Raw genomic sequence first — 27,398 nt, 5'->3', positions numbered from 1 at the left:
CCCCTGTACTATGATGTGAGAAAATCCTACTCTTGGGTCACAAACAGCCCAAAAGATGGATAGGATAAGTATGTAAGAAGAGTTTTTCAAAGGAAAGAAAGGAAGGCGGGAAGAAGGAAAACAGGAAGGAAGAAAGAAAGAGGGAGGGAGGGGGAAGAGAGGAGGGAAGAAAAGAAAGAACAAAAGTGGGGGGAGTTCAAGGAAATTAATCCATTTCTCAGTTCCTACTAGAAATTATTTATTTTTTATATAAACTATCACAAACCAATATGATCAAGAAAAAGTTCTTGCTTCTCTCTTTCTAAAGGTTTCTAAATATTTAATGTGAACTATTAACTCCTTCACAACCTCAGATCAGATCAGATCAGATCAGTCGCTCAGTCGTGTCCAACTCTTTGCGATCCCATGAATCACAGCACACCAGGCCTCCCTCTCCAACACCAACTCCCGGAGTTCACTGAGACTCACATCCATCAAATCAGTAAAACCATCCAGTCATCTCATCCTCTGTCGTCCTCTTCTCCTCCTGCCCCCAATCCCTCCCAGCATCAGAGTCTTTTCCAATGAGTCAACTCTTCGCATGAGGTGGCCAAAGTACTGGAGTTTCAGCTTTAGCATCATTCCTTCCAAAGAAATCCCAGGGCTGATCTTCAGAATGGACTGGTTGGATCTCCTTGCAGTCCAAGGGACTCTCAAGAGTCTTCTCCAACACCACAGTTCAAAAGCATCAATTCTTCGGCGCTCAGCCTTCTTCACAGTCCAACTCTCACATCCATACATGACCACAGGAAAAACCATAGTCTTGACTAAACGGACCTTTGTTGGCAAAGTAATGTCTCTGCTTTTGAACATGCTATCTAGGTTGGTCATAACTTTCCTTCCAAGGAGTAAGTGTCTTTTAATTTCATGGCTGCAGTCACCATCTGTAGTGATTTTGGAGCCCAGAAAAATAAAGTCTGACACTGTTTCCACTGTTTCCCCATCTATTTCCCATGAAGTGATGGGACCAGATGCCATGATCTTCGTTTTCTGAATGTTGAGCTTTAAGCCAACTTTTTCACTCTCCACTTTCACTTTCATCAAGAGGCTTTTGAGTTCCTCTTCACTTTCTGCCATAAGGGTGGTGTCATCTGCATATCTGAGGTTATTGATGTTTCTCCCGGCAATCTTGATTCCAACTTGTGTTTCTTCCAGTCCAGCGTTTCTCATGATGTACTCTGCATATAAGTTAAATAAACAGGGTGACAATATACAGCCTTGACGAACTCCTTTTCCTATTTGGAACCAGTCTGTTGTTCCATGTCCAGTTCGAACTGTTGCTTCCTGACCTGCATACAAATTTCTCAAGAGGCAGATCAGGTGGTCTGGTATTCCCATCCCTTTCAGAATTTTCCACAGTTTATTGTGATCCACACAGTCAAAGGCTTTGGCATAGTTAATAAAGCAGAAATAGATGTTTTTCTGGAACTCTCTTGCTTTTTTGATGATCCAGCGGATGTTGGCAATTTGATCTCTGGTTCCTCTGCCTTTTCTAAAACCAGCCTGAACATAGGGAAGTTTACCGTTCACAAATTGCTGAAGCCTGGCTTGGAGAATTTTGAGCATTACTTTACTAGTGTGTGAGATGAGTGCAATTGTGCGGTAGTTTGAGCATTCTTTGGCATTGCCTTTCTTTGGGATTGGAATGAAAACTGACCTTTTCCAGTCCTGTGGCCACTGCTGAGTTTTCAAAATTTGCTGGCATACTGAGTGCAGCATTTTCACAGCATCACCTTTCAGGATTTGGAATAGCTCAACTGGAATTCCATCACCTCCACTAGCTTTGTTCGTAGTGCTGCTTTCTAAGGCCCACTTGACTTCACATTCCAGGATGTCTGGCTCTAGGTCAGTGATCACACCATCGTGATTATCTAGGTCATGAAGATCTTTTTTGTACAGTTCTTCTGTGTATTCTTGCCATCTCTTCTTAATATCTTCTGCTTCTGTTAGGTCCATACCATTTCTGTCACTTACCTCAGAATGGATCATAATCACCCCTCATATTGATACAGTGCCTCAGAAATTATAGAGCACTTGCACATAGCGTCATGTTATTTGAACCTCACAACTGGGCAAATGTGTTTGTCCTTATCCTCATTTGGGGGATGAGAAAACAGAGGCTCAAGAAGTGGCAGAGCTGGGCTTGAACCGGGACTTTCCGATTCCGAGTCCAGTGCTCTTTCCCAGGACCCTCCAAGACTGGGCGGGGCTGCTGGGCTGGCCCCGCCCACCCCTACTCACTATGCTCCTCACTACTCCTGGGCTGTTACTGAGTGATGGAGATCTCCTAGGCACTGCTCTGGGCCAGGCACTGGAGGTGCTGAGACATAACAATGAATGAGACACAGTTCTCAGGAGAATGATAAAGGCACCACCTGGGTGCTGGAGCAGTCTCCACCTTGTCCTCATGGGGCACAGCTGCAAAACAGGATAATTCTGTTTTTTGGTTTGTCCTTTTTTATTATTTTATTTATTTATTTGGCCCTACAGGCTTGTGGGCTCTTAGTTCCCTAACCAGGAATCAAACCCATGTCCCGTGCGTTGGAGGCACAGAGTCTTAACAACTGGACCGCCAGGGAGGTCCCAGAATGGCAGAATTCTTCTCTTACCTCTGCACAAGCCTTCTCTGTGTTCTCCAGGTTTTTGACCAGGGTGGTGGAAGTGACTGAACTGCAAAGACATGAAAAGCACATGCGATTAACCACCCGGCATTGTAGAGTTAAGGGTGATAACACAAGACCACACAGAGTTTTTACAAAAAGAGACCCCAGAGGAGGACCCAATTCTAGACACCTTCAGCCCACACTACACAGCTCAGCTTAGAATCTGAGGCATGCATCTCTTTAATGGAGAGCAGAGAAGTATCTAGAGAAAGCCTGGGCTGAAGACAGCTTCAGCCTCTCTAGTGAGTGAAAGTTGCTCAGTGGTGTCTGACTCTTTGCAACCCCGTGGACTATACAATCCATAGAATTCTCTAGGCCAGAATACTGGAGTGGGTAGCCTTTCCCTTCTCCAGGGGATCTGCCCAACCCAGAGATCGAACCCATGTCTCCTGTACTGCAGGCAGATTCTTTACCAGCTGAGCCACAAGGGAAGCCCTCAGCCTCTCTACTGTCACCCTAATAACTTCCTGTAAGTGAATTAATAGAGGGACTCCATGGGATTAGATTTCATCATTTCCGAGGACCAGGGAGAAGAAGCTGGACCAGCAGGGGGCAGCAGAAACTCAGCAAGACACCAGTTTAAAGGCTCTGGGACTCTCCCTGGGGGAAGGACAAGCAGAATCAACCCCGCAAACACCCAGGGCTGGGAGCTCTGGCCCCTTCCTGGCCCCTTGGCCTTTGATCTCTTGACCATTTGCCTTCTGCTTTTGCTACTGAATGGCCTTCCGTTTTTCTACTTTGGCCTGAAGTACAGCTAAAAATAACAACCAGGGTTAAAGCTAGAAGGGGAATTTGTTTTTTTGTCTCAAAGTGTAAATATTTTAATCATATTTCCTGATTATAAAGTTGTATGCTCTGATTGTAAAATAATTCAAATATTACAGAAATGTAGACAGTCTGAAGTTCAAGTTCCAGTAAACCTCCTACCCTCATAGGACCCACCTTTTCTTATCTCCCAAATAGCACTATTAGTATTTTAAAATTATCCTTCCAAACTTCTCTCAATGCATAAGTATGCTCACACAGAATATATTTAGTATGTGTGCTGCTGAAGTGAGAATTACATAATTTACTTTTTTATTAAAATAAGACCCTACTATACATTATATATTACTTCTTGGACATCTTTCCCCATCATTACATACAGGGCTGAGCAGTATTTCACTGACTGCTGAAATTCATTGGATCATTACCTTTCTGACAGGCACTGACAATGATTTCAGTTTTTAATTATAACCTTTGTTACAGCAACCATGTTTATGCACAAATCTCAACACATCCATCTGATTATTCCTTAGAATAAACAGATACACAGACATGGGAGTTCTGTTCTTCATTTTGAGAGAAACTGAGGTCCAGATCAGGGAAGTGAGCTGATTGGGAAGCCACACTGTCTAACTCTTCGTTCCGTGTTGCCCACCTGCCCAGAGCAAAGACTTTCAATTTCAAAACCAAGTCAGAAAGCCCCTGGGGAGTCAAATGCAAACCTAGCGGACACCAGCAGTTTCTGTATGATCCATGTCCCATGGAGAAAGGAGACCTAAAAGTCAGCTCTACTCAGTCTAAATGGGGGTTCTTGCCCCTTGACACTATTTCAAAAGGAGAGTCAATTTGCCCTAGCAACATAGTTCATCAATAGCTGGGTAAACAGAAGGGTATGGCCCAGCCAAAATCAGTGAAATGCTAGTGCTCACACCAGAGCATCTACAAATTCCTGATATGCTAGGAGAACTGCAGGTGATGGAGCTGGTAAAGAATCTGCCTGTTCAATGCAGGAAACAAACAGATACAGGTTCAATCCCTGGGTCGGGAAGATCCCCTGGTGGAGAAAATGGCAACCCATTCCAGTATTCTTGCCTAGAAAATCCCATGTACAGAGGGGCCTGGAGGGCTATAGTCCATGGTGTCGCAAAGAGTCAGACACAGCTCTGAGCATGCATGTACAAAGAACTTCAAGCCTTTAAAAATACATTCACTAAAAATAATTTAGGACCTGAGGCTGTCCATTCAAAAGTAGCTTCTCATAATTAAAATGTGGTCCTTCAAATAAAGTCACTGACAACCTTCAAAATCTGAGCTTCTCTAAAAAGTGTATATGTACTATGGGTAATTCAAAAATCATTTCTTTCAGGCATTGAATAGCACCATTATGGTTCTTGCATAGGATTTATACTCTTAATTATGCTCTACTTGGACAAACATTTGTAAGTCTTTGTAATCTTATAAAATGAGGATCATGTGGGAATGTTGCAAGGCCTTTCAGGACAACCAAGAACAGAAGAGGCTTCCCTGGTGGCTCAGTGGTAAAGAATCCACCTGCCAATGCAGAAGATATGGGTTTGATCCCCGGGTCAGGAAGATCCCTTGGAGAAAGAAATGGCAACCTATTCCACTATTCTTGTCTGGGAAATCCCATGGACAGAGGAGCCTGGCAGGCTACAGTCCATAGGCTCGCAAAAGAGTCAGAGACAACTTAGAGACTGAACAGTGAGCAAGGCGGGTGGGGTCACTATATGATGACATCTAACGTGATTACCCCAGATGATGGCCAGTTTAAAATACTCCCTTCCGGGCTTCCCTGGTGGTTCATTGGTTAAAACTCCTCAAGCCAATGCAGGGGACACAGGTTCGATTCCCTGGTCCAGGAAGATCCCACATGCCATGGAGCAACTAAGCCTGTGCACCACAGCTACTGAGCCCACTCACCGCATGACTGAAGCCTGAGCACCTAGAGCCTGTGCTCAGCAACAAGAGAAGCCACTGTAACAAGAAGCTCACTCGTCGCAACTAGAGAAGACCCACCACAGTAAATGAATAAATCTTTCTAAAAATAAATAAAATACACCCTTCTGGGGAAATGGTACACATAGGGTCCTACCACTCTCCTCCACTTCAGCCTAGAGGCACCTGAGCCTCCCGGTCCAAGAGATGGGAGCAGCCCCATACCTCTTATTTCCATAGGCCATCTTCACAATCAGTATCAGAACCGGAAGCAGCAGGATGGTGGCGCAGACAATCCCCACGATGATCACCAGCTGGTTACCACCCAGGATCTCTGGTCTGAGGGCTACCGGGGTCACCAACGCTTGGGAAAGGAGAGCAATGACAGAGCCTCAACATTCCAGAGAAGAGCTGGGAGCCTCACCAGTTCTATGCCAAGCAGCAACTGCCACGTCAGGAAGGAGGAGGAGAAGGCCAGCCTTCACCCCACACGGAAGCACTGGGACTCCAGCTCACCCCTTTAGACTGAGAACCAGCCTTTGCCCACCCCTTTTTCACTTAAAATATAGATGAAGGTGGGTGGGTAAACAGAATATCACCTGACGTACCATAGAGTTTCTGTTACATTAACAATTCTATCTTAAAATGCGGTTCACCGAATGACACAAATAACAGACATGAGGAGGCTGCTGTCCTTTCTATGGTGAAGTGATTGGTCTCAAAGGTATCTAGGCTACAACACAGCCCCACAGTCGTGATACCAAGCACGACACTTCCATCCGTCTATATAGCACCCTTCACCCATTTCCTCAATTCACTCAGAACACATACATCAAACACCTCCTGGGTGCCAGATAGTACTAGGCGCAGAAGATACGAAGACCAATGATGCATGGTCCGTGCCCTCAAGGAGGGGGGACAGTGTGCACGGAACACCGGACTGCTATAGGAGCTATGAGAGCAGTCTGCATGGGGGACAAAGCAGTGCTGAGAAAAGGGCACCCAGTTCTACGGGGAGCAGAACCTGAGACTTTGTCAGCAAAAGTTTTAAAGTTTGAGTCTGAAAGGAACGATCAAAGATTTTAGCAACAATGGGAGAAGGATAGGGGTGAGGGAGGTAGGGACATTATACCCAAGGTCTGGAGCCTTTAGGTTCAGGATGGTGCTTAGAGAAACTAGCAAGAGGTCCATGGCTCTGGGTCAAAGGTTGCGTGTGAGGGCGTGATGGGGAATGAGGCTGGGTAGATAATAGGATCTAAGTCATGAAGGACCTTGATTATCTCAATGAGGAGTTTGTTTCAATTTTCGTTTTGCTCTGTTTTTTGTTTTTTCTGTAGGCAATGGAGAAGACATTGAAAGGTTGTAGGAAGTTCAGATTGTGATTGAGAAAGATGGCACCGAGGATGAGGGGTAGTGACTAAGCGAAAGCAGAGACTGGTGAGAGGCCTACAGCCTGAGACAGGTCGACAGGCAGAATGAGGGGATGGTGCCAGATGAGAAAGAAGACAGATCCAAAGTCAGCAGTCTAAATGACAGGACCTGTTGACTTGTTAGATTGGGGGTCCTGGGAAAGGTAAAAATCAAGTACAACTCCCAGGCATGCAGTTGGATAATTGTGTAGATAGCGGTGGCATCGACTGAGGTTGCAGAGGTGGGCAGGGAAGAGGTGTGAGTGGTAGATTTGGATTATTCGTGTTTGAGTATTTGTGGAATATCTGGGTGGAGTTCATATACAGAGATAGATGGATGGATGGATGGATGGATGGATGGACAGATAGGTTGTGCCTAACAGAGTATATTAAATATATACAGAACATGGTGTTCAATACTGCTGGGGTAGGAAAGTCAAGGATGAACAGTTAGAGTGCCTCTGTGGCCTACACTGGAGGAGAGGTACAAGTAGAAGGCTGGCTGCAGGGCGCTGGGAGTTAATGCAAGATGAGACAGGAAGCACTGAGTTCAGTCCTCTGCAAACTATCTGATGGTGTCTAGAAAGAAATGTATTATGATGAAAGTCGCACAACTCAGAATATACTAAAAACACTGAGTTGTACGTTTTAAATGAGTGAACTGTGTGGCGTGTGAGTTGTATCTCGATAAAGCTGTTTCAAGAAAAAGTAAGACACTGGCTATTTATTTTACATATGGTAATGTATATCTTTCAATGCTATTCTCTCCAAGCATCCCACCCTCTCAACTCCTCCCACTGAGTCCAAAAGTCTGTTCTTTATGTCTGTGTCTCCTGGAGGGGTGGTGTGAGGAGGGATGTGGGGAGGAGTTCAAGAGGGAGAGGATACATGTATGCCTATGGCAGATTCATGTTGATGTGTGGCAAAAACCACCACAATACTGTAAAGTAATTCAATTAAAATAAATAAATAAATAAAGTTTAAGTGAAAGAAGAGAAAAAAGAAAAGGTATGACATAGGGTGAGAGCTAAAGTAGACAAGGACACAGGTAAGAGGAAGAGTTGAGTGTATGCATGGGCTTAATGGCAGAAGCCCATGGGGAGTATGAGCTTAAAGAGGCATGTTGTGAGGGTCCTAAAAAGGAGAAGAGGGTACCACCTGAGCACAGGGGCTCAGATAAGCCCCCAAAGGGAAGGCCACTCAGGATGGCAGGCCAAAGATGAGGATGGAGTAGATGGAGGTCTGTTTGTGGGTGTGGAGGGCTCAGAAGTTGCATGAGTTTCCGCTAATGGCTTCTCTTTCCTGTGAAGCACAGGTTAAGACTTCTGAGAGTGAAGAAAGCCATCTGCCCTGCTTCCCTCTCTAGCTGGGATCCTCCGTTATTGACAAGAAGGTGCCTCCATGGGCTTAAGTCTCTGGCCAGAGGTATTGAGGGTAGAGGTGCTTCCTCACCCCTATCCCTGCCCCCAACCAACCACAGCCAACCCCTGGGGCCCTTGCAAAAGGCAAAGTCCACAGGCCACATCCTGACTGCTAACTGGGTTCTGGTTTAACTTTAACCCCTCACTTATCAACCCCTCTCAGTCAACACAATTGAGTCTTTACTCTCCTCCTCACCAATGCCCTTAATACACACTGCCAGAATAAAGAACCTTGGATCAGAAACTCCCTCTATTTTTGGTTCCTTCCCCTTCCTGTTTCCTCTGTTCTTTGCTGTCTCTCACCAGCTCAGGAGCATCTTCCCTTCTACTACAGAGCATAGAGCATCTTCCTTGAAGCCAAGTCAAAATGACCCCAACCCATCTCTGAGCTCCTGTATCTTTAAATTGGTATATTACAGAAACCATGAGTGAGGCTTGGCAGAGGGGTTGGCATTCACTCAGTATTATTATCTTTTTTTCCCTTGACCTACCATCAGGGAAGCACTAGGGTGAGGCAGGCAAGGTGCCTAGGGCACCAAATTTAAGGAGGGATTACTCTCAAGGTCATGCAAGCACAGGGTAGGAGTGCTTGATAAGTCCGAGGCTTATCAGGGTCAGGCAAGTACAGGACCTGAGAGTGATGCCTCCTTAAATTGTGCATCCTAGAAGCCTCTCCAGCTTCCCCCCGGTACTGCCCCTGCCTACCGGCTATGCAGCCCCTCCTCCCTGCCCGGCCAGTTGCTACATACTTCGGGACTCTTTCAGGATCACTTGCAGCACAGTGGTTTTCCTGAATGTCAGGTTCCCCAGGTAGATATGGCAGGTATAGTTTCCCCCATCAGACTCCTTCACTCCGTGGAGCATTATAGAGACATCATTGCGGGAAGTGTCTCCCACCAAGTTTACACGGTTCAGGAAGCGGCCCCAGTTCTGGGAGTACCCCATGGGTGTCCTGAGTTTGCGCTGATAACGCAACACAATCTCCTCCTAGAAGGGAAAGGTAAAATGTAAGAGACTGAAGGACTGGGGTGGGAGGGAGCTCTCGGGATTCACAGGCCCTGTGTGTAGAAGCAGTAAAGGTATCATCAGAAAGTATCAGAAAACACAAAGCCACGGACACACGTGTCCACACCAACCTCCTTGCTGTTCCTTGAGTGCTGGCCTCAGGGCCTTTGCACTTGCTGCTCCCTATGCCTGGAACAGTCTTCCCACCTAGACAGATGCATGGTTGCCTCCTTCACTTCCCGAGACCTCTACTCAGATGTTACCTTTTTGGTGAGGCCTCCCTGGCCACCTACATAAAATAACAATCACAAAAGCCTGCTTTCTTGTTCTCCATAGCGCTTACTATTACCTGACATACTGTGTATATATTTCTTCATTATTACTATTATTTGGCCGCATTGGGTGTTAGTTGCCCCACAGCATGTGGGATCTTAGTTCCCTGACCAGGGATCAAACCAGTGTCCCTGCATTGCAAGACGAATTCTTTTTTTTTTTTTTTTTTTATCCCCAGCTGGAAGCCCCCCCTCAAGACGAATTCTTAACCACCGGACCACCACGGAAATTCCTACTTCTTCACTATTCTTCTATGTATCTCCCTCCATCTTGATTGTAAGTCTCCCACCAGGGCAGGAGCTTTGAGTATTCACCACATAACAGACACTTTAAAAATACTTGTTAAATAAAAAAGTGTCCGAATTTTTCAAAAAGGTATATAAATACCATTATTTTTTAGAAGTTTTTAAGAACAGGAAATGAGGATACAGACACAAATATGAATGAAAAGACCTGGCACCAAACCTGTTGTCTCTTGTGATTCCAATTCATAACTCACAAAAGTCAACTACCATCCTGTGTTCTGCAGGGACTCACTTTGGTGGATGACAATTAAATACACAGTGAGTTCCCAGAGGTGAACCCGAAACTACATGTAATTCCCCAGACCCCACCATGAAGCCATCCTTTCTGATCCACTCGGACAGCATATAGGAATCAACTGAGTGTAAATGACATTTTGTATGGATGACCTGGAATATGTCTTCATTTGTAAAAGCTAAATCTTTTCTAAGCTTGGTACCTTAACTTTTATTAATCATAAGTCATGTGAGATACCTCTCAAGACACAGCTTGACTCATCAGGACATCACCATGCCATAGTTGACATCTACTGGTCTAATGAACTAACCTGCTGTTTACTGCTTCAGAGTCCCTGTGAAGTACGCTCCTCATCTTGGCCTCCAGCACTACTAATCCCAACATTCAACACATCCATGAAGACAAAGAAAATCCCATCACATAAATGGGGTGAAGGGGCACAGAAGAAAACTCACAAAAATAACCCAAATAAGACAATCATTCTTATGCCTAACCCACTGCTTTCTTGGCTAGATCACCAAAAGCATTCCCCCTTGTTATTCCATGAATTCTATAAAAAGGAAAAGAGAGAGAAAGGATAAAGCCAAGACGCAGTAGCCAAGTCATGAACCAATGCTCTACATTACCATGTCCTAGATGCATCCTGACAACCCAAAAAGTCGAGCGGTAGCAACATCTACTTCTTCATCATCTTCATTGTCATTTTTCCCAACCGGAAGCTGAAATTGCCCAGCCAAGCTAAGAGGCCCAGTTGTTGTTGTTGTTGTTGTTTTTAACAAACTCCAAAGTCCAAGCCCTCATGAGACCACCATGTGGCACCTGATGCCTAGGTTCTTGTTGTCCCCACTCTGTCCTGACACCACTGGCCAGGGGCTTCTTCTACACAACGAGGGCTTCTCCTCCTTACCTTGGCAGGCTCTCCTGATGAGAACATCCAGTCTGCCCTGCTCATGTGCTTCTCTTCTGTGCTGTGGAAAACACATCTCATCTGAGTCGAATCACCCACATGAACCATCAGCTCTGGGGATAAAACGATAAGTCAAGTCAAACTCAAAGTATAATCTCTAGAAGCCAAAGAACTTCTGGAAGAGATCATGTTTAGCCAAAGATCCTCTGCAGTAAAACCAATGTCACCACCACACACTGCACACTTTCCCTCTGTGCGGCCAGAATATTCAGAGGCCTCTCATCAAACCAACACGATGCCCCAAGGGTAAGACAGCACCCTCTAGCTGCCAACACACATCAAGTCTGAGGGTCCCACTGACGTCAATAAACACTTTCTGGCTTCTCTTTAATTTCTTTCTCCTTCTCCTTTTCTAGAACTTCTCCCACAAGCCCCAACTTCACTTCAAGCCTGTAATAAAGAACGGAAAACCATGAAGCCCTCCACTTTCTGTTCGCCCACTTGAGTACCCACATCTGCTTAACATAAACAGGAAGTAGAAATAACTCTCATTCTTATAAATAACCCACTGGCTCTCCCAGGTGAAAAACTGAATCATGGGTGACTCTTCTACTTAATTCTTTTACAAGTTGTCTTAGGACTTGCTTAGGACAATTCTGGCTAGACTACAGGTCACAGGACTGCTTGCTAATTAGGTCAAATAACAGACAGTTTTCCTTTTGACTTTTCTCTCATTTTAATCTCTGCCCCCACTTCCCCACCTGTTCCCCCTTCTGCACCTGCTCCCCCTTCCCCTCATTCTTGGCTTTCCAACTCATAGTCTCTTCCTCCTGCTTATTTGTGTAAACAGCTGATCCCATACTATTTATATCATTTTAAGAAGTCCCTGAAAAAGAAAATAATTAGAAAGATGCTTCTGATTTTTCAACAGTGCTCTATATAAATCAACCACTAACTCAGTCAAGATATTAAAGGCAGGATGGTATTTAAGGGAGACACAAGTCTAGGTCTTATTTGGACAGAGTTCCTTCAAAAGAGCATTGAGCAAAGCTCACAAAGCAACACAGTACATCAGCTAACTTTTTCATCCAAATTGTGTCCCTGGCAGAACACTAACTTCCCGCTCAGCAGGAAAGATGTACAATGGGAGGAAAGCAAAAGAAAATATCATGAACTTGGAACTCTATGGAGGGAATTAATTTGGAAGTGATAAAAATTCACTCCAAAGAATATCAATAGCAAACGAAATGCCCTCTAAATCTATGTGTATATCAAAAATTGAACCCTATATTTTAAATGCAGTAATAAGAACTAAATATTATGAATTCTTTCAACACACCAGACATGTGCTAAACACCTAGGTTATCACCTAGTCATTACAATATTTTGAGATATGCACTATTATTCTCCCGTTTCACAGAGAAAGAAACTGAATGAGTGCAACGCTTCACGGCCAGTAAAAGGCAGAGTAGAACTCACACCCAGGTCTGAGTGAAAACAAAGCCCATGTGTTCTCACTCCCTTTACTGTTACCACCTCACATAAGTGGAAAGATGGCTGATTCTAGAGCAAAAGTACAGGAAGTTAACATTATTTTTATTTGTAAGAAAACTGCCTATACAACTGAAATTTGTCTTTCAAATATTAGGAACTTTCTCTAAATTAAAATTTAAAGCCTGTCACATGTGATTCTAAAACATGGACTTTTAATTATTTCATTCTCTTCCCTCCTTTCTAGTATCATCAGTTCAGTTTAGTCGCTCAGTTTTGTCTGACTCTTTGCAACCCCATGGACTGCAGCATGCCAGGCTTCCCTGTCCATCACCAACTCCCAGAACTTGCTCAAACTCAAGTCCATCAAGTCAGTGATGCCATCCAACCATCTCATCCTCTATCATCCCCTTCTCCTCCTGCCTTCAATTTTTCCAGCATCAGGGTCTTTTCCAATGAGTCAGTTCTTCACATTCGGTGGCCAAAGTATTGGAGTTTCAGCTTCAGCATCAGCGCTTCCAATGAATATTCAGGACTAATTTCCTTTAGGATTGACAGATTTGACCTCCTTTCAGTCCAAGGGACTCTCAAGAGTCTTTACACCACAGTTCAAAAGCATCAATTCTTCAGTGCTCAGCTTTCTTTATGGTCCAACTCTCACATCCATACATGACTACTGGAAAAACCATAGCTTTGACTAGGTGGACTTTTGTGGGCTTTTTCTAGTATCATGGGGCTTCCCTGATAGATCAGTTGATAAAGAATCTGTCTGCAATGCCGGAGACCCCAGTTTAATTCCTGGGTTGGGAGGATCTGCTAGAGAAGGGATAGGCTACCTACTCCAGTATTCTTGGGCTTCCCTTGTGGCTCAGGTGGTAAAGAACCGCCTGACCGGATTTGTGGGAGACCTGGGTTTCATCCCTGGGTTGGGAAGATCCCCTGGAGAAGGGAAAAGCTACCCACTCCCGTATTCTGGCCTGGACAATTCCAAGGACTGTATAGTCCATGGGGTCTCAAAGAGTCAGACATGACTGAGTGACTTTCACTTTCACCTTCACTTTCTTTCTTTCTAGTATCACAGACCTTCATAAATTGAGAAGAGATTACAATAGAATAAAAATAGCTAGAGTAATGAAGTAATGATGTTGAAGCTGAAACTCCAATACTTTGGCCACCTAATGCGAAGAGCTGAGTCATTTGAAAAGGCCCTGATGCTGGGAAAGATTGAAGGTGGGAGGAGAAGGGGACAACAGAGGATGAGATGGCTGGATAGCATCACCGACTCAATAGACATGAGTTTGAGTGAACTCCGGGAGTTGGTGATGGACAGGGAGGCCTGGCGTGCTTCAGTCCATGGGGTCACAAAGAATCGGACACGACTTAACGACTGAACTGAACTGAATGAAGTTAGGATCCAGAAGTCACCTAAAGCTCACCTACTATTCCACCTATCACGTGCATGAGTCTCTTCAATAAGAGTATTTTCTCTCCCTGAACAACTCAAAACATTGTTCAGGCAATTCATCTGCTATGAAAACTTTAATTTCATTTTGAATCTTAAAAATACAGATCACACAATTGAAATAATATGCACATGCTTGAGCAACAATTACTTTTTGTTCTCTTTATACATCTCATTAACTATTATATATCTATACAGTGTAATTATATAATCTGTGAACACACACATTCAGATGCCTTAAAATCCTTTCACAGAATACAAAGAAGCAAATTCTTAAAAGAGAGAGAGAGAGAAAAGAAAAGAAAAATAAAACTGTCTCTAGCTTTTAAAATAAGAATTAAAAGAGTTGGAGCAGTAGAAAGACTGAAGAATTACAAACTGAAGAGTAAACTTCGTGGAGGAAGCCGTACATGAGTTTCCACATGGGAGGAGATGGCCACCAGGCAAATGGTGAGCACTCAGAGCTATCCCCACTCTGGCTGGAAGGAAAAAGTAAATACAAGTTGCTCCACTGGCTACTGGAAAATATCTGCCTCCCATAAAATTGCTCTAGCCTACTCCCATGGACTCAACTCTTAAAATTGCCTCCTTTGGATTTGTTCCCTCTGTGCCTCTTCTAAGCAGGAAAAGGCACCATTTTGTAGGACATGCTTGCATGTTCTCAAGGCCAGCATCAGAGAACAAAGAAGAAAGGGGTAACTCAAAGATAATCCTTGGGAGACACAGGTAGCTGGTTCATTTCTTCTTCCTGGAGAGCCCTAGCTTTGAAATCAAAAGAAAAAATGCAATTGATAAAAAGTATTAGTATGAAGTTAGGAGTGAGGTCAGAGGCCACCTTCCACAATTCCTTCTACCACTTCATGTTTTTAGAAAGCAGATTCAAGTGAGAGATGCTCACCTAAGGATTTCATTCATTTGACCAATGTTTATTGACTGCGTACTCTGTGCCAGGTGCTGAGCCTGGGGCTGGTCATGGAACCAAGAACACGGATGCAGGTGGACAGGGAGACACAACTGAACAGGTGTGATGAGTGTGTCACCAGAGAGGAGAGCTGGGTGCTCCAAAGGAGCTCACTGAAAGGACAGACCTAAGCAGGCTGGCAGGGGGAGCGGTCTAGATCCTAGCTCCTGCCCTAGACAGCAAGCTCTCCTGAGGACAGAGCCGGTTCTTCCGCTTCACACTTTTTTGTTGTTTTCTTTTTTTCAGTTGTTTATGTTTGGTTGCACTGGGTCTTCGTTGCTGTGTGCAGGCTTATTCTAGCTGTGGAGAATAAGTGCACTCTCTAGTTGCACTGTGCGGCCTTCCCACCGTCGTGGCTTCTCCTGCTGCGGAGCACGGGCTCCAGGGTGCACAGGCTTCAGTAGTTGTGGCGCACAGACTTAGTTGCTCCACAGCGTGTAAAATCTTCCTGGATCAGGGATCAAGCCCGTGTCCCCTGCACTGGCAAGTGGATTCTTATCCACTGTACCACCAGCGAAGTCTCCATTTCACACATTTAAAGATACTTCATTCTGTGATTTTCAAACTTTTTAAAGCAGCAGAATTCTTTCTTCAAACAAAATCTTACCTGGAAGCCCAAGAATACAACAGAAAAAAGGAAAAGGACTCGGTTGTAGTGGAGGTGGAAACCTGAGGTCCTGGCGTGACTAGGTCCTCTGTCCCCGCTGCCTTGTTCTCACCCTCTGTGTGGCCCACCAGGTCCCTTGGACCCTGAGTGTTCCACAGAGTATGTTTTTAAAACTAACAAACTACTGAAGCTATTTATAAATAGGAACATGAGGGAAACCTGCTCATTTCTTTTATATCCCCCAGAAAACATAGTTACCTACAAAGTATGGAGACAACATCAATCTGCAAAACTCATGGGGAGCATCAGGGTATAGTGGAAAGAACATGAACTATGTGGACAGAGGTACAAGGGTCCAAGTATTGGATATGCCATTTAATAAATATATGTCCTCAGGCAAGTCACTTAAACTCTCTAAGCCTCAGTTAACATGTCTATAAAATGAAAAGGAGAACACGGTACTTCCTTCACAGAATTTTCATAAGGATGAAATATGTTTAAAGGAATGATAAAATAATAATCATCATTATTTTTATTTAAAGAGCACCACTGGAACTTCCCTGGAGGTCCAGTGGTTAAGAATCTGCCTGCCAACACAGGGGGCACAGGTTCAACCCCTGGTCTGGGAACTAAGATCCCGCGTGCCGTGGGGCAACTAAACCCACGCACCACAACTACTGAGCCCACGCCCTAGAGCTCATGACCCGCAACAAGAGAGGCCACCTCAGCGAGAAGCCTACGCACCACAGGTACAGAGTAGCCCCTGCCGCGAGCAGCAACAAGGACCCAGAGCAGCCAAAAATATTAAACAGATCATATGTTTTTTAATCCTCTATGGGTTACTTTAAAAAACTAATAATAAATAGAGAGCACCATTTATTGAGGACTCACTTCGCAGTAAGTACCTAGCCCACTGACTAGGATTTAGTCAACAAAATCAGTTCACATCCCTCTTTGCCCACCAAATCTCTTGCCCTTTGCCCTTCTCTGAGTAAGCATTCATGTTACCTTTGGGTTCCTCTGGCAGTACATGCAGGACCACCACTTTTTTGAACACGAGGCTCTCCATTTGGAAGCGGATTTCACAGGTAAAGTTTCCTTGGTCGGTCTCTTCCACGTTTTGGAGCAGGAGGGAACCGTCATGGTGTAAGATGTCCCCCACCAAACGCACACGATTCTGGAAGTGCCCCACAGGCACGCTGATGTTAGAGTAATAGAAGAGCACGTACTCATCCTGGAGGGCAACACAACATCAGAGGAAATTTCAAGCCCATGGCACCAGACCCAGAAGTCTGAGTTCAAAAGCCCCTGTTCCATGGAGGCAGCATAGTCATTGTCACCACCAGCATCAAAGAAGTACTTGGTACCCAATTAATAAGAAGAAGAATAAGAAGAATGTGCCAGACAATACTTTAACTGACACAAGACTCTGTGGCTTCTATTAGACAATGACAATTGGAGAAACAGGATGAACACATTTTCATTTCTTATAGTTTAAGGTAAAATGTAACACCTACCCTGAAAATCACTTTGGTGATTCAGACTCACAACTTTTGGTGTTTGTTTGTCCACGCTGCATGGCATGTGGGATCTTAGTTTTCCAACCAAGGATTGCACCTGGACTCTAGGCAGTGAGAGTACAGAGTTCTCACCACAGGACCTCCAGGGAATTCCACAAACTCACAACTTTTGAAAAGTACCTCCCTGTGTTCTGCCATGGCCCCTGGATTCAATGGCATCTAAATGCAACCCCACAGACTGGCTGTTGTAAGAATTCCTGCCGTGTTAGCTGTCAGCCCTCTCCTTTCCACCCTCCTCCAGGCAGCACATCGTAAGGCATGAGAAGGAGTCATCAAAGGAAATGGTTTACAGACTTGGGGGAAAAGCCATAGGGAATTCGTGGTTTCACTTAGACCATGGGTATACCCCTCCTATAACAATAAACAGTCAGGAGGTTAAGACTTTGCCTTCCAATGCAGAGGGTGAGGAGGGTTCAATCTCTGGTCAGGAAACTGAGATCCCACATGTCTTGGGGCCAAAAAACTAAAACATAAAACAGAAGCAATATTGTAACAAATTCAATAAAGACTTTAAAAATGGTCTGCAGCAAAAAAAAATCTTTGAAAAAAATAAATAGTAACAAACATTTGAGTGATAGTAACATTATGGAAATAACATGCTCTGAGCTACTGAAATAATATTTCATTTGAAAACCTTAGGACTTTATTGCTAGTCATACATTACTTGGAGTATATTTCACAAATGAGACCAATACACAAGTATCTATCTCCACAGAATCCCAGATGAGGCTTCATACACTTTTGCCAATCCAAAGAGCTCCCTCACTCAGCCATGCTGAACCCGCCAATCCTAACAGTTTAAGCAGCCATGAAGGAGAAAGAGATGATTCAGCACTTAAACGGATCGGCAGAATGCCGAAAGACTCTCCACCCTCCTGAAAGATTACAGTGACATCATCCCTGTGCCTGGGCCATAACTCTTTTTGTCTAGACCAATGTGTTTTCATTCTTCTCACCCCTCCCACCCACCTATGCTACTCCACAAATGGGAGAAACAGGAAAGAAAAGAAACTAAAAGAACTTTATGTGTATGTCTCCCATTAGCTTCTCAATGACCTGAAAAGTATTACCATTATTCACAGATGGGGAAGTGAAGCTCTGAGAGGTTGAGTAACTTTCCCAGCTGATTGTAATCAGCTGTGTACCACCAAGAGCTCAAACTAGGAGGAGGCTCAGTTCTGGTGAGCTCCAGAACCGAACTCCTGAAACCCCCCCCCACCTCATGGCATGGGATGACTTGATTCTCCCTCTCCCCATATTCTGACACCATTGGCTGGGGCTTCTAATACACAGCAGGGTTTCCTCCTTGTTACCTCGATGTGCTTTCCTGATGAGAACATCCAGTCTACCTTGGTCACATGTTTCTCTCCTGTGCTCTGGGAAACACATCCCAGAAGGGCTGAATCACCCACGTGGACTGTTAGCTCCACGGCAGAAATACTCAAGTCATCCAGGCCCAAGGAATAACCTAGAGAAGGCAACAGGCAAGAGAGACATCATCAGACAAACACACTCAACACAAAAACTAGTATTAATCTCCAAGTAGATGCAGACTTTCCTGGTGGCTCAGATGGTAAAGAATCTGCCTGCAATGCAGGATACCTGGGTTCAATCCCTGGGTCAAGAAAATCCCCTGGAGAAGGGAATGGTTACCCACTCCAGTATTCTTGCCTGGAGAATTCCAGGGACAGAGGAGCCTGGTGGGCTATAGTCAATGGGGTCACAAAGAGTCCGATATGACTAAGCAACTAACATCTTCCCTCCCCAGATAACCCAACGTGAACAAAGTATTCAGAGGACTTTAATTCAACCCAGCGTGGCATTCCCAAGGGTAAGAAAAATACCCTGTGGTTACCCCCACGTGGCTCAAGTCAAAGGACTTCTACAATCTTTATACTGTCCAATAGCTCCTAGCTAGACCCTCTCTCTTTTCTAGTCTTCATCCCTGAAATCTCCTTTCTAAAGAAAGAAGAGAGGGAATTCCTTGGCAATTCAGTAGATAGGACTCCGTGCTTTCACTGCTGAGGGCACAGGTTCAATCTCTGGTTGGGGAACTAAGATCCTACAAGGCACATAGCAGGGCCAAAAAACAAAACAAAAATAAGAAGAGAAACCCTGAAGTCTCTCCCCTGAGGTCGTGAATTTAGATGCCTCTAAGCAGGTGATGATGTCTCTGGCTCCTAGTTTCCCACCAGTCCCCTAACTGAAAGGCCAGTTCACAGGTAACTTTGCTTCCCTCAGTTTTTCTCCTTTTTTCGTCCCTCTACAAAAGCTTATCTCTGAGTGTGCCCGCTGATTCTGGCCGTAGTGCAGATCCTTGTAATTAGGTCAACACAGAGCACGGCCCCTCCCTTGAATTTCCTTTGTTTGCTTTCTCCCCACCTGCCCCTTCCAGGTCTGCCCTCAGCCTGGCTTTCCAGCCTCTAGGGGTTAATCTTCATCATACCCCTCCAATATCTGTCCATTGTTCAAGTAATTTCTCTTTTCACTTAAAGAGAAAACCATTTCTAAAGAGAAAACCATCACATGGATTTTTCTGTTTTTATAAGACATGCTCTATGCAAAGAGACAACCACAGCAAGACACAATCAGATGCTGGCCAGTTCCCATCAAAGAAGAGCCAAGTGAATGGATTTGGGTATAAACAAAATGCACCGGCCTCTCCATCCAAGTTGTTGTTCCAAGAGAAGAGTGTTAACTTCCTGCCCAACAGCAGGCACACACAGTGGGGAAGATGGGAAAGAACACATGAACTCACCACCCTCTGGAGGAAATTATTTTGAAAGAAATCAAAAGTACCTCCAAAAATGATTTGGAATTTTCCTGTAGGGAAGAACTGAGCAGCTTCAAGTGTGGTTAAAGGGATAAGAAGCTATATAATGTGATATGAAGAGTGCTGACTGTAGAATTAAATGAGCTTGCTAGAAGGTAATAGCAGCAAGCAAAGCGGACAGAAACTTAGACTTGACCGGCAGCCTTTGTACAGAAATAACTGAAGAAATCAAGACTTTCTACAGAGGAAAACCTCTCCATCAAGAAGTACAATCCTGGTCGCTCAGTGTCACCAGGCAACTCCACAGGGGGTTAGATTGCTAAGTCTCTGATGGAAGGGCAAAATGCTGCAGGCTGCTTCACCCATCTCTGGAAAGAAAAGAAAGTGAAAGTGAAAGTCTCTCACAACCCCATGGACTAAACAGTCCATGCAATTCTCCAGGCCAGAATACTGGAGTGGCTAGCTGTTCCCTTCTCCAGGGGATCTTCCCAACCCAGGGATCACACCCAGGTCTCCTGCATTGCAGGCAGATTCTTTACCAACTGAGCTATCAGGGAAGCCCCTGAGATTATTATAACACTGATTCCATGGTGAAAAAAACTTCTCTAATATGGACTATTTTCTTGTGCGCGCACGTGTCTAACTGCATGTGTGTGCAAATGCTATGTTGCCTGGAATTAAAGCAAAGACCATTCTTTTGTGCACTTTGCTGAGTCATTCTTTAGGTCACCATGCAAAGTCCAAAAAGCTAATAAAGAAGAGAAAAATGGAATGGATAAACAACAAGGTCTTACTGTGTATCACAGGGAACAACAGTCAATATCCTGTGATAAACACAATAGAAAAGAATATGAAACGGTATGTATATATGTATAACTGAATTGCTTTGCTACACAGCAGAAATTAACACATTATAAATCAACTATACTTCAATAAAATAAAAAATTTTGGACTTCCCTGGTGGTCCAGTGGCTGAGACTCTGAGCTCCCAATGCAGGGACCTCAGGTTCAATCCCTCAACAGGGAACTGGATCCCATATGCCACAACTAAAGCTCCCGAGTGCTGCAACTCAGGCCCAACACAGCCAAATAAATAAACAGAATAAATTTTTAAATGAAATTCAAAAAAAAAATTTTTTAAGAAAACAAATTTAAAAGTCATGAGAGTAAAGCACCTAATTAATTTATCCATGGGATAAAGAGAGAGACAAGGTGCTAACGGATGAAAGGGGGCCAAAGGATGAAAAGACAACAGATGAGCAAGAAGCAGCAGCCTTGAGCACTGTAGGAACAGGAGACTCCAACCCGGTTCAGGGAGGCAACCACAGCAGGCTTTTTAAAAGGAAGTAGAGCTTAAGGAGAAGGCTGAAGGCTTAGGCAGGCTTGCTAGGGTGAAGTGGGGAGAGACGGTACTAGGCAAAAGAAACTATCAAAAACTGGGCAAGAGCTTGGTGCATTTGAGGAACTGCAAGAAGGCTGGCATGACTAAAGCAGGAAAACAATTACAGAGACTTAGGGACTCTCTTTGATGATTTCATTTCCTGATAAAGATAACAGTTGAAAGTGCAGGAATGGAAGTGAGAAACTTTCTTCATATTCTGTAAGAAGGTCATAGAACACCCAGTCAGGACCAAAAGGCATTCTGTTTCTAATAGAAACAGAGGAATATTCAGCTTTCCAAGAAAGAGTCTGCTACCTGGCTTCTAAAACAACTGTTTCAACAAAACTATAAAGTTCCAGGCTGGGGTTTCCGTTTTCAGCAAAGCAAGGGGAAATGAAAATACATAACATTGGCTTCTGAACACACATGAGACTTAAATCAAATACCCTCCTTGGTCCCTTGGCTTCCACTTACCCAGTAACACTGGTATCAGGATGACTTTCAGTGGGTAAAACATGCTGTTGTCAATTTTTCAATCTTAAAAGAAAAAAAAAAGTCAGAAAATAGTGTTAGGAGGAGTTCATTCATTCAACCAATCACTAGTGAGTACCTCTGTGAGCCAGTCTTTCTCTGAAGTACTAGGATGCAGCATGGAACAAGGAAGACAAGGGCCTAGTCACATGCAGCTTGCATTGGCAGGGAAATGGAGAGAAAAAAGCAGCAAATGAATGAATAAGAAACAGCGGATGCTGGTAACTGCTATGATAAAACAGAGTGGTGTTTGAAGAGTCACTTGGGGGCTGCCTCAGATTGGCTGTAAGGGAAGATCATGTGAAAGTTGCTTTTCGAGAGAATAAAAGCAAATAATTCCAGGATAACCTTGAGATGACAACCCTAAACAATCTACAGTCTGACAGTTTCATAAAAATGAAAGATTACAAGATACTCAGCCTGAAATGTTGATCTATATCTCCAACTAAATTAAAACAACTGCCTTAAATATATAAAGAACATTCTGAACATGTAAGAAGGGAGATACACAAATAAGGGGGAAATTTCTAAGCTCAGTTAAGGCATTCACCAAGTTCTATGACACAAAGAAGCCACCTGAAAGGTCCATGGCGAGATTTTATTTTTTCACTTTTTCAGGCAGGATAGCAGGAGTAGAAGGAGAATCGGGCTGTACACAGGCAAAAGTACTTTAAAAGCATCTCTATTATCTCTGTGGTATAAATTTCACTGCATCCACCATTTCCTGGGAATAGATTTGCTGTTCTACACAAAGCCCCACAGTTTTCTTAACAAAACAGAAATAAATACCTTAACTCCAAAGAGTCACAATTCAACCAGCCTTAGGCTCCAACCTACTCCTGCGGCGGGCCTCAGCCATGATCTCTGAACCCTTGACAGCCTGGAGTAATTCCACCTCAGAATTTGCTGAAAGGAAAGGTCTTCTTGGTGTATTAACATCATATTACCCTAGCCAGCTCTGCTGGAAGTCCAGCATGTGTGTGGTGGCCATTTCAACTTATAAAAAAATGATTACCTAAGAGTTTCTTATCTGAATTTTAATCAACAAAATTCTCCAACTGGGTCTTCCCTGGTGGCTCAGTGGTAAAGAATCTGCCTGCCAGTGCAGGAGACATGGGTGCAATCCCTGATCTGGGAAGATCCCACGTGCCGCAGAGCAACTAAGTCTGGGCACCACAACTCTGTGCTCTGGAGCCTGGGAACCACAGCTAATGAAGCATGCACGCCCAGAGCCCGCGTTCCACAACAGGAGAAGCCACCACAGTGAGAAGTCAGCACACCACAGAGAAAGCCCGCACACAGCAACGAACACGCAACACAGCCACAAATGAATAAAATCATTTAAAAAAATTCCCCATCTGGAAAATCAGGGTCAAGCTGTTCAAGGCAGCCCTACCTAGGTCTTGCTTGTGCCGAAAGTCAGTTGACCTTGATGAACCTCAATTTCCTCACTTATAACATGGGGATAACGATGCAAGAATCAGATGTAAGAATGTAGATATCAGTGCTTTAAAAAATAGAAAGCATTACTATATAAGATCCTATTTTTTATAGCCTAAAAGTCATATAGGAAATTTAGAGGAGATTTTGGACTCTGAGAATCTACCTTTACAAGAATGGCAAATGATGAGTCAGAATGAACTGGAAACTTCTTAAGTTTCGGTTCTTGAATCCATTACAACAATGAAGGTAACAATTACACTGACTCAGATGTACCAAAAGTCACATTAAGTTTTCCCAAATATAAGTATTTCTAATGAAAATACAGATCTCTCTCAAGATAGCCACAGCGTGCTTTATTCCAGCTCTATGTAAAAGATACACCCACCTTATCCCACACATCCATCGCTGAGCATAAGGGGCTTCCTTTATAGTATAACTTTAATTCATCATATCTGGGACAACTAAGATCCCTGTTGTATTCTGGATGAATTTTTTCTCCAGGAAGTTGGTTGTGCTCCCTTCATTCCCCAGCAAATAGTTTTTCTATATTCCCCAAAGCAGTGCACTATTTGCACCGAGGAGTAATCATTGATTACAGAGTAGACTTACCTACACCCTCAAGGGCAGGACCAAAATGCATCTCATTTATGACTGTCCATGCCTGTGCTACAGCAGTGGTGAAGTGTCTGGCATATACTGGATACGTGCTGATAGCTGCCAATATAACCATCAAATTGAAATCAGCTTCGACATCCTGCAAACGCACTGTTCTATTTTAAGAGGAAACCAGCGACTCCAAAAAGATTCTGAATCTAGTCACCAAACTCAAGACACACAGAGCCACACCCAAACCTTTTTCAAACAAATTCTAAGAAATGTGCCAACAATCTGACAAATAGAAGATACCCATTTTCAGTCCTAAGTACTCAAAGGCACCATTAGAACTCTGTGTGAATGAACAGAGAAGCAATGACTTAACAGTAAAAGCATTAAGTTTTTTAAAAATTCCCTTCCCAGATCAGACATTCCATTAACTAATTCTTTGATATTTGGGAAACCACTCCATCTCCCCAGGCCTTATTCTTAACATTAAAGGATCAGACTTTTCCCCTCTAGTTATAGCACCACACTAGAAGTCAGTAACTGACACTCATTAAACTAGAGAACAGTATGTGACAGGCACTGTCTGAGTGCTCTGCACATTAACCAATTTAATTCTCACAACCCTCTATGAGGTTTTACACATGAGGAAACTGAGGCACAAATTGGTGAAATAACCTGCCTAACAACACAGAGCAAGTAGCAGAGCCAGGATTCAAACCGGGGTCTTCTGGATCAGAGACCATGTTCTTAACTACTATGGACGTCTCCTCCATGCATGTGAAAGTAATCAGTGTTTTAGAGCAAAGCTTTCCTGAACTTCATTTAACAAAACAAGATTAATCTGATCCCCCTGACTGACTGACCTTCTCACCTCCTGCCCCTAGTTAACTCCTGTTCATCTTTCAGATCTCAAATTAAATGTAATTTCCTCAAAGAAACCTCTCCCAAACCACCCTATCCAGGACACATCCTAGCCACATGTTTTAATAGTACTGTTATTTCTCTTTCTTTTAGGGCACTTGTCACAATTTCTAATTACATATTCGCTTAAGTGCTTGTTTGATTAAAGGCTTGTACTCCACCCCTCAACCCCCAAGACTATAAACTTCATGAGGCCAAGAGCCATGCCTATTGGCCAGTGCATCTCCAGCACCATCACAGAGTAAGACCCAGAGTGAAAGTCCAGGGACCACTGATCAGATGAATTAATAAACACTTAAATGGGCCAAGAACATGACTTGAGTCAAGTTTCAAGTTTCCTAGTTAGTTGGTAGATATTCAGAAATTCCTACCATGTAATACAGATAGATAAATAATAGTAGATGGGTAATCTTATATATATATATATATATATATACACACACACACACATATAGTTCAGAATTTTATTATTCAGATGAATAATTCAGAATACATATATGAATCTCAGTCTCTAAAAAATCTAACAGAAGCACTCAGATGAACCTTAAGCACCTTGATGGACTCCATCTGAATCTTCGACTCTGCCAGCTTCCTTCCCAGATGCTGATTTATCTTCTCACAAGCATGTTCTTGAGGTAATTCTGCATAGTAAGTTATCTCATGTGTTGGTCAAATGTTTGGAGCTAAGCTTATGGTTCTTTCACAATATAACTCTTGGCAAGTATCTTCTATCACCCCTGGGGATAACTGTAACTATCAGGACCTCCTTTTCTATTATTAAAAGTGTAAGGGAATTGTTGTCTTTGGCACAATTAGAAAAAAAAAATCTTCAGAAAAGAGGTTCACGGCAATGAGATGACCACAGAGGATGTGGAAATGACCCCCTCAATATTACAATATTACAGGACAAAATAACGGAGAGGCACTCTCTCTCAGTCAAGTGTTTGCCCCTAGTAAGGACAAGTGACCACTGAGCTCACCGATAACCTCACCACCTTCCCTCAATCAGGCAGTCATTATTCCTGCTCTCTCCTTTAGACCAGCTTCTATCTAAACCATCCTACTTTATCTTCCCTGAGATCCAGCCATGCAGATGGTGAGGCAAGCATGAACAACAGCCTAGCCCTCTTGGGAGGTTTAAGTTCCTGACTTCTTAAGGTTAAATATTGGCCTGTGTAGGATTGGGAGAAAAGAAACAGTTCAGGAAGAGTTCTGCCATGAGTCCAAGGAACAGCCAGCCACAGCTCTATCTTAAAGACACAGGCAACTTAAAAGCTAAAGCTTATCACCATCATCATCATCATTTATTCTTTTATTAAGAGCAAACCTTACTGGTTTTTTCTCTGAGGATCTTAATACAGGTTACTCTACACTGCAGAAAGGAAAACTGGACCCACTAGACTACCTTATGGCAGTCCTCCTGCAGAGGCTCACAGTTCTGGGATTGCCTCACAGCCCAAAAGGATGGCCTTTAAATGAAAACCTTCAGAACCAGCTTTATTCCGAGTGAGAAAAGTTCAAGTCACTGCTTAAGAAATACAAAGCAGGCGCTTACCCAAAATGATGAACACCAGGAGAAGCAATTCACTCAATTCTCCCACCACTGCAGTTCCCAAGTCCGACTGAAGACACTTCTGCCTGCACAGAAGGTCAGGCTCAGATCAAACCATATGCGTGCATCCTGAGGTGGCTGCTGCGACACAAACAGGAACCTCCGAATTAAGGTTCTCGTTTCAGTCAGCTGGCCTATTACTCAATTTTTATTTACACTTTCATTCTAAAATGAGGTAATAAATTCACCTTACTGAGGCAAGCCTCATGCTTCAGACCTCTGCAGGTGTCATCTCCTCTCCTAGGTGACAACCTCCTAGGGTGGGATGTTGAATGGTCCCAGGTAAACAAGCTGAGAAATCAGCTTCATGCAAACAAAATACGTTTAAGATTAACACAAAACATTTTGCTCTGTATCTAAAATATAGCAATCTTGCAATTTTATTTTTCCTCTCAGTACAGAGGGGCAATATAGCCAATCCCTGCTTCCAAAGGTATGCCTGTCCCGTCCTCCAACTCACCACCGAGGCATGTCAGTCTCCCCTGACCATGTGACATCAGCATTTCTAGCATGCAAGAAGCATTTTATTCCTCAGAGAATCCCCCGGGTGACTTGGACATCCTAGATTAAAAACTCAAAGCTTCTTTGAATCAAGGTATCTTTTGCTTTCAAGTCACCACTTCAAAATAAGTGTTTTCAGTGTACACACCTTCAATCTTGCCTGCATTTGTTTGACTTACACATGGGCATACTTGTTTTTTGAAACTTGTTCTGTATTGTTTGACAAGTTGTTGAATGCTTGCTCTTCTCCAGGACTATGTCTCATGGTTCTTGAGAATGGGTATGCCGGTAAGCCAGCAACTGAGCAAATACCCACAATGTGGTCTATTTTAAACTACCAACATTTTAACAATTGTTAAAAATTCCTAAAAATTTAACAATCAGCTCTTAAGCCATGAGCTGGCTCCAGCACACCTCTGAATCTATGTAGATTTTTGCTGGGGTACGGCTCAGAGATGAATGGTTACTGGGTGCCGAAAATCATAAACCACCTC

General features: G+C 43.6%; 1 protein-coding gene across 3 annotated transcripts in view; it reads right to left on the bottom strand.

Moving 5' to 3' along the window:
• Positions 1 to 27,309, bottom strand: part of JAML (junction adhesion molecule like) — a 32,190-nt gene extending 4,881 nt beyond the window's left edge. The window contains exons 1-9 of one of the 3 annotated variants that reach the window (XM_070384145.1): positions 26,347 to 27,309; positions 23,877 to 23,981; positions 21,768 to 21,830; positions 18,453 to 18,607; positions 16,568 to 16,793; positions 11,039 to 11,151; positions 9,003 to 9,240; positions 5,649 to 5,787; positions 2,649 to 2,709 (exon numbers count right to left, since the gene is read on the bottom strand). In XM_070384145.1, the coding sequence (XP_070240246.1) occupies positions 2,649 to 2,709; positions 5,649 to 5,787; positions 9,003 to 9,240; positions 11,039 to 11,151; positions 16,568 to 16,793; positions 18,453 to 18,607; positions 21,768 to 21,810 (975 nt within the window). In that variant the 5' untranslated portion in view covers positions 21,811 to 21,830; positions 23,877 to 23,981; positions 26,347 to 27,309. Of the gene's footprint in view, positions 1 to 2,648; positions 2,710 to 5,648; positions 5,788 to 9,002; positions 9,241 to 11,038; positions 11,152 to 16,567; positions 16,794 to 18,452; positions 18,608 to 21,767; positions 21,831 to 23,220; positions 23,244 to 23,876; positions 23,982 to 26,346 lie in introns of those variants that run through there. The other 2 variants (XM_070384144.1, XM_070384146.1) reach the window with 2 other exon arrangements.
• Positions 27,310 to 27,398: the final 89 nt, after the last annotated feature.

This window comes from Bos mutus, chromosome 15 (genome assembly GCF_027580195.1).
Source record: "Bos mutus isolate GX-2022 chromosome 15, NWIPB_WYAK_1.1, whole genome shotgun sequence".
Taxonomy (NCBI): Eukaryota; Metazoa; Chordata; class Mammalia; order Artiodactyla; family Bovidae; genus Bos; species Bos mutus.
Note: the sequence above shows the minus strand (reverse complement) of the source record. Positions and strands in the feature narration are given on the sequence as shown.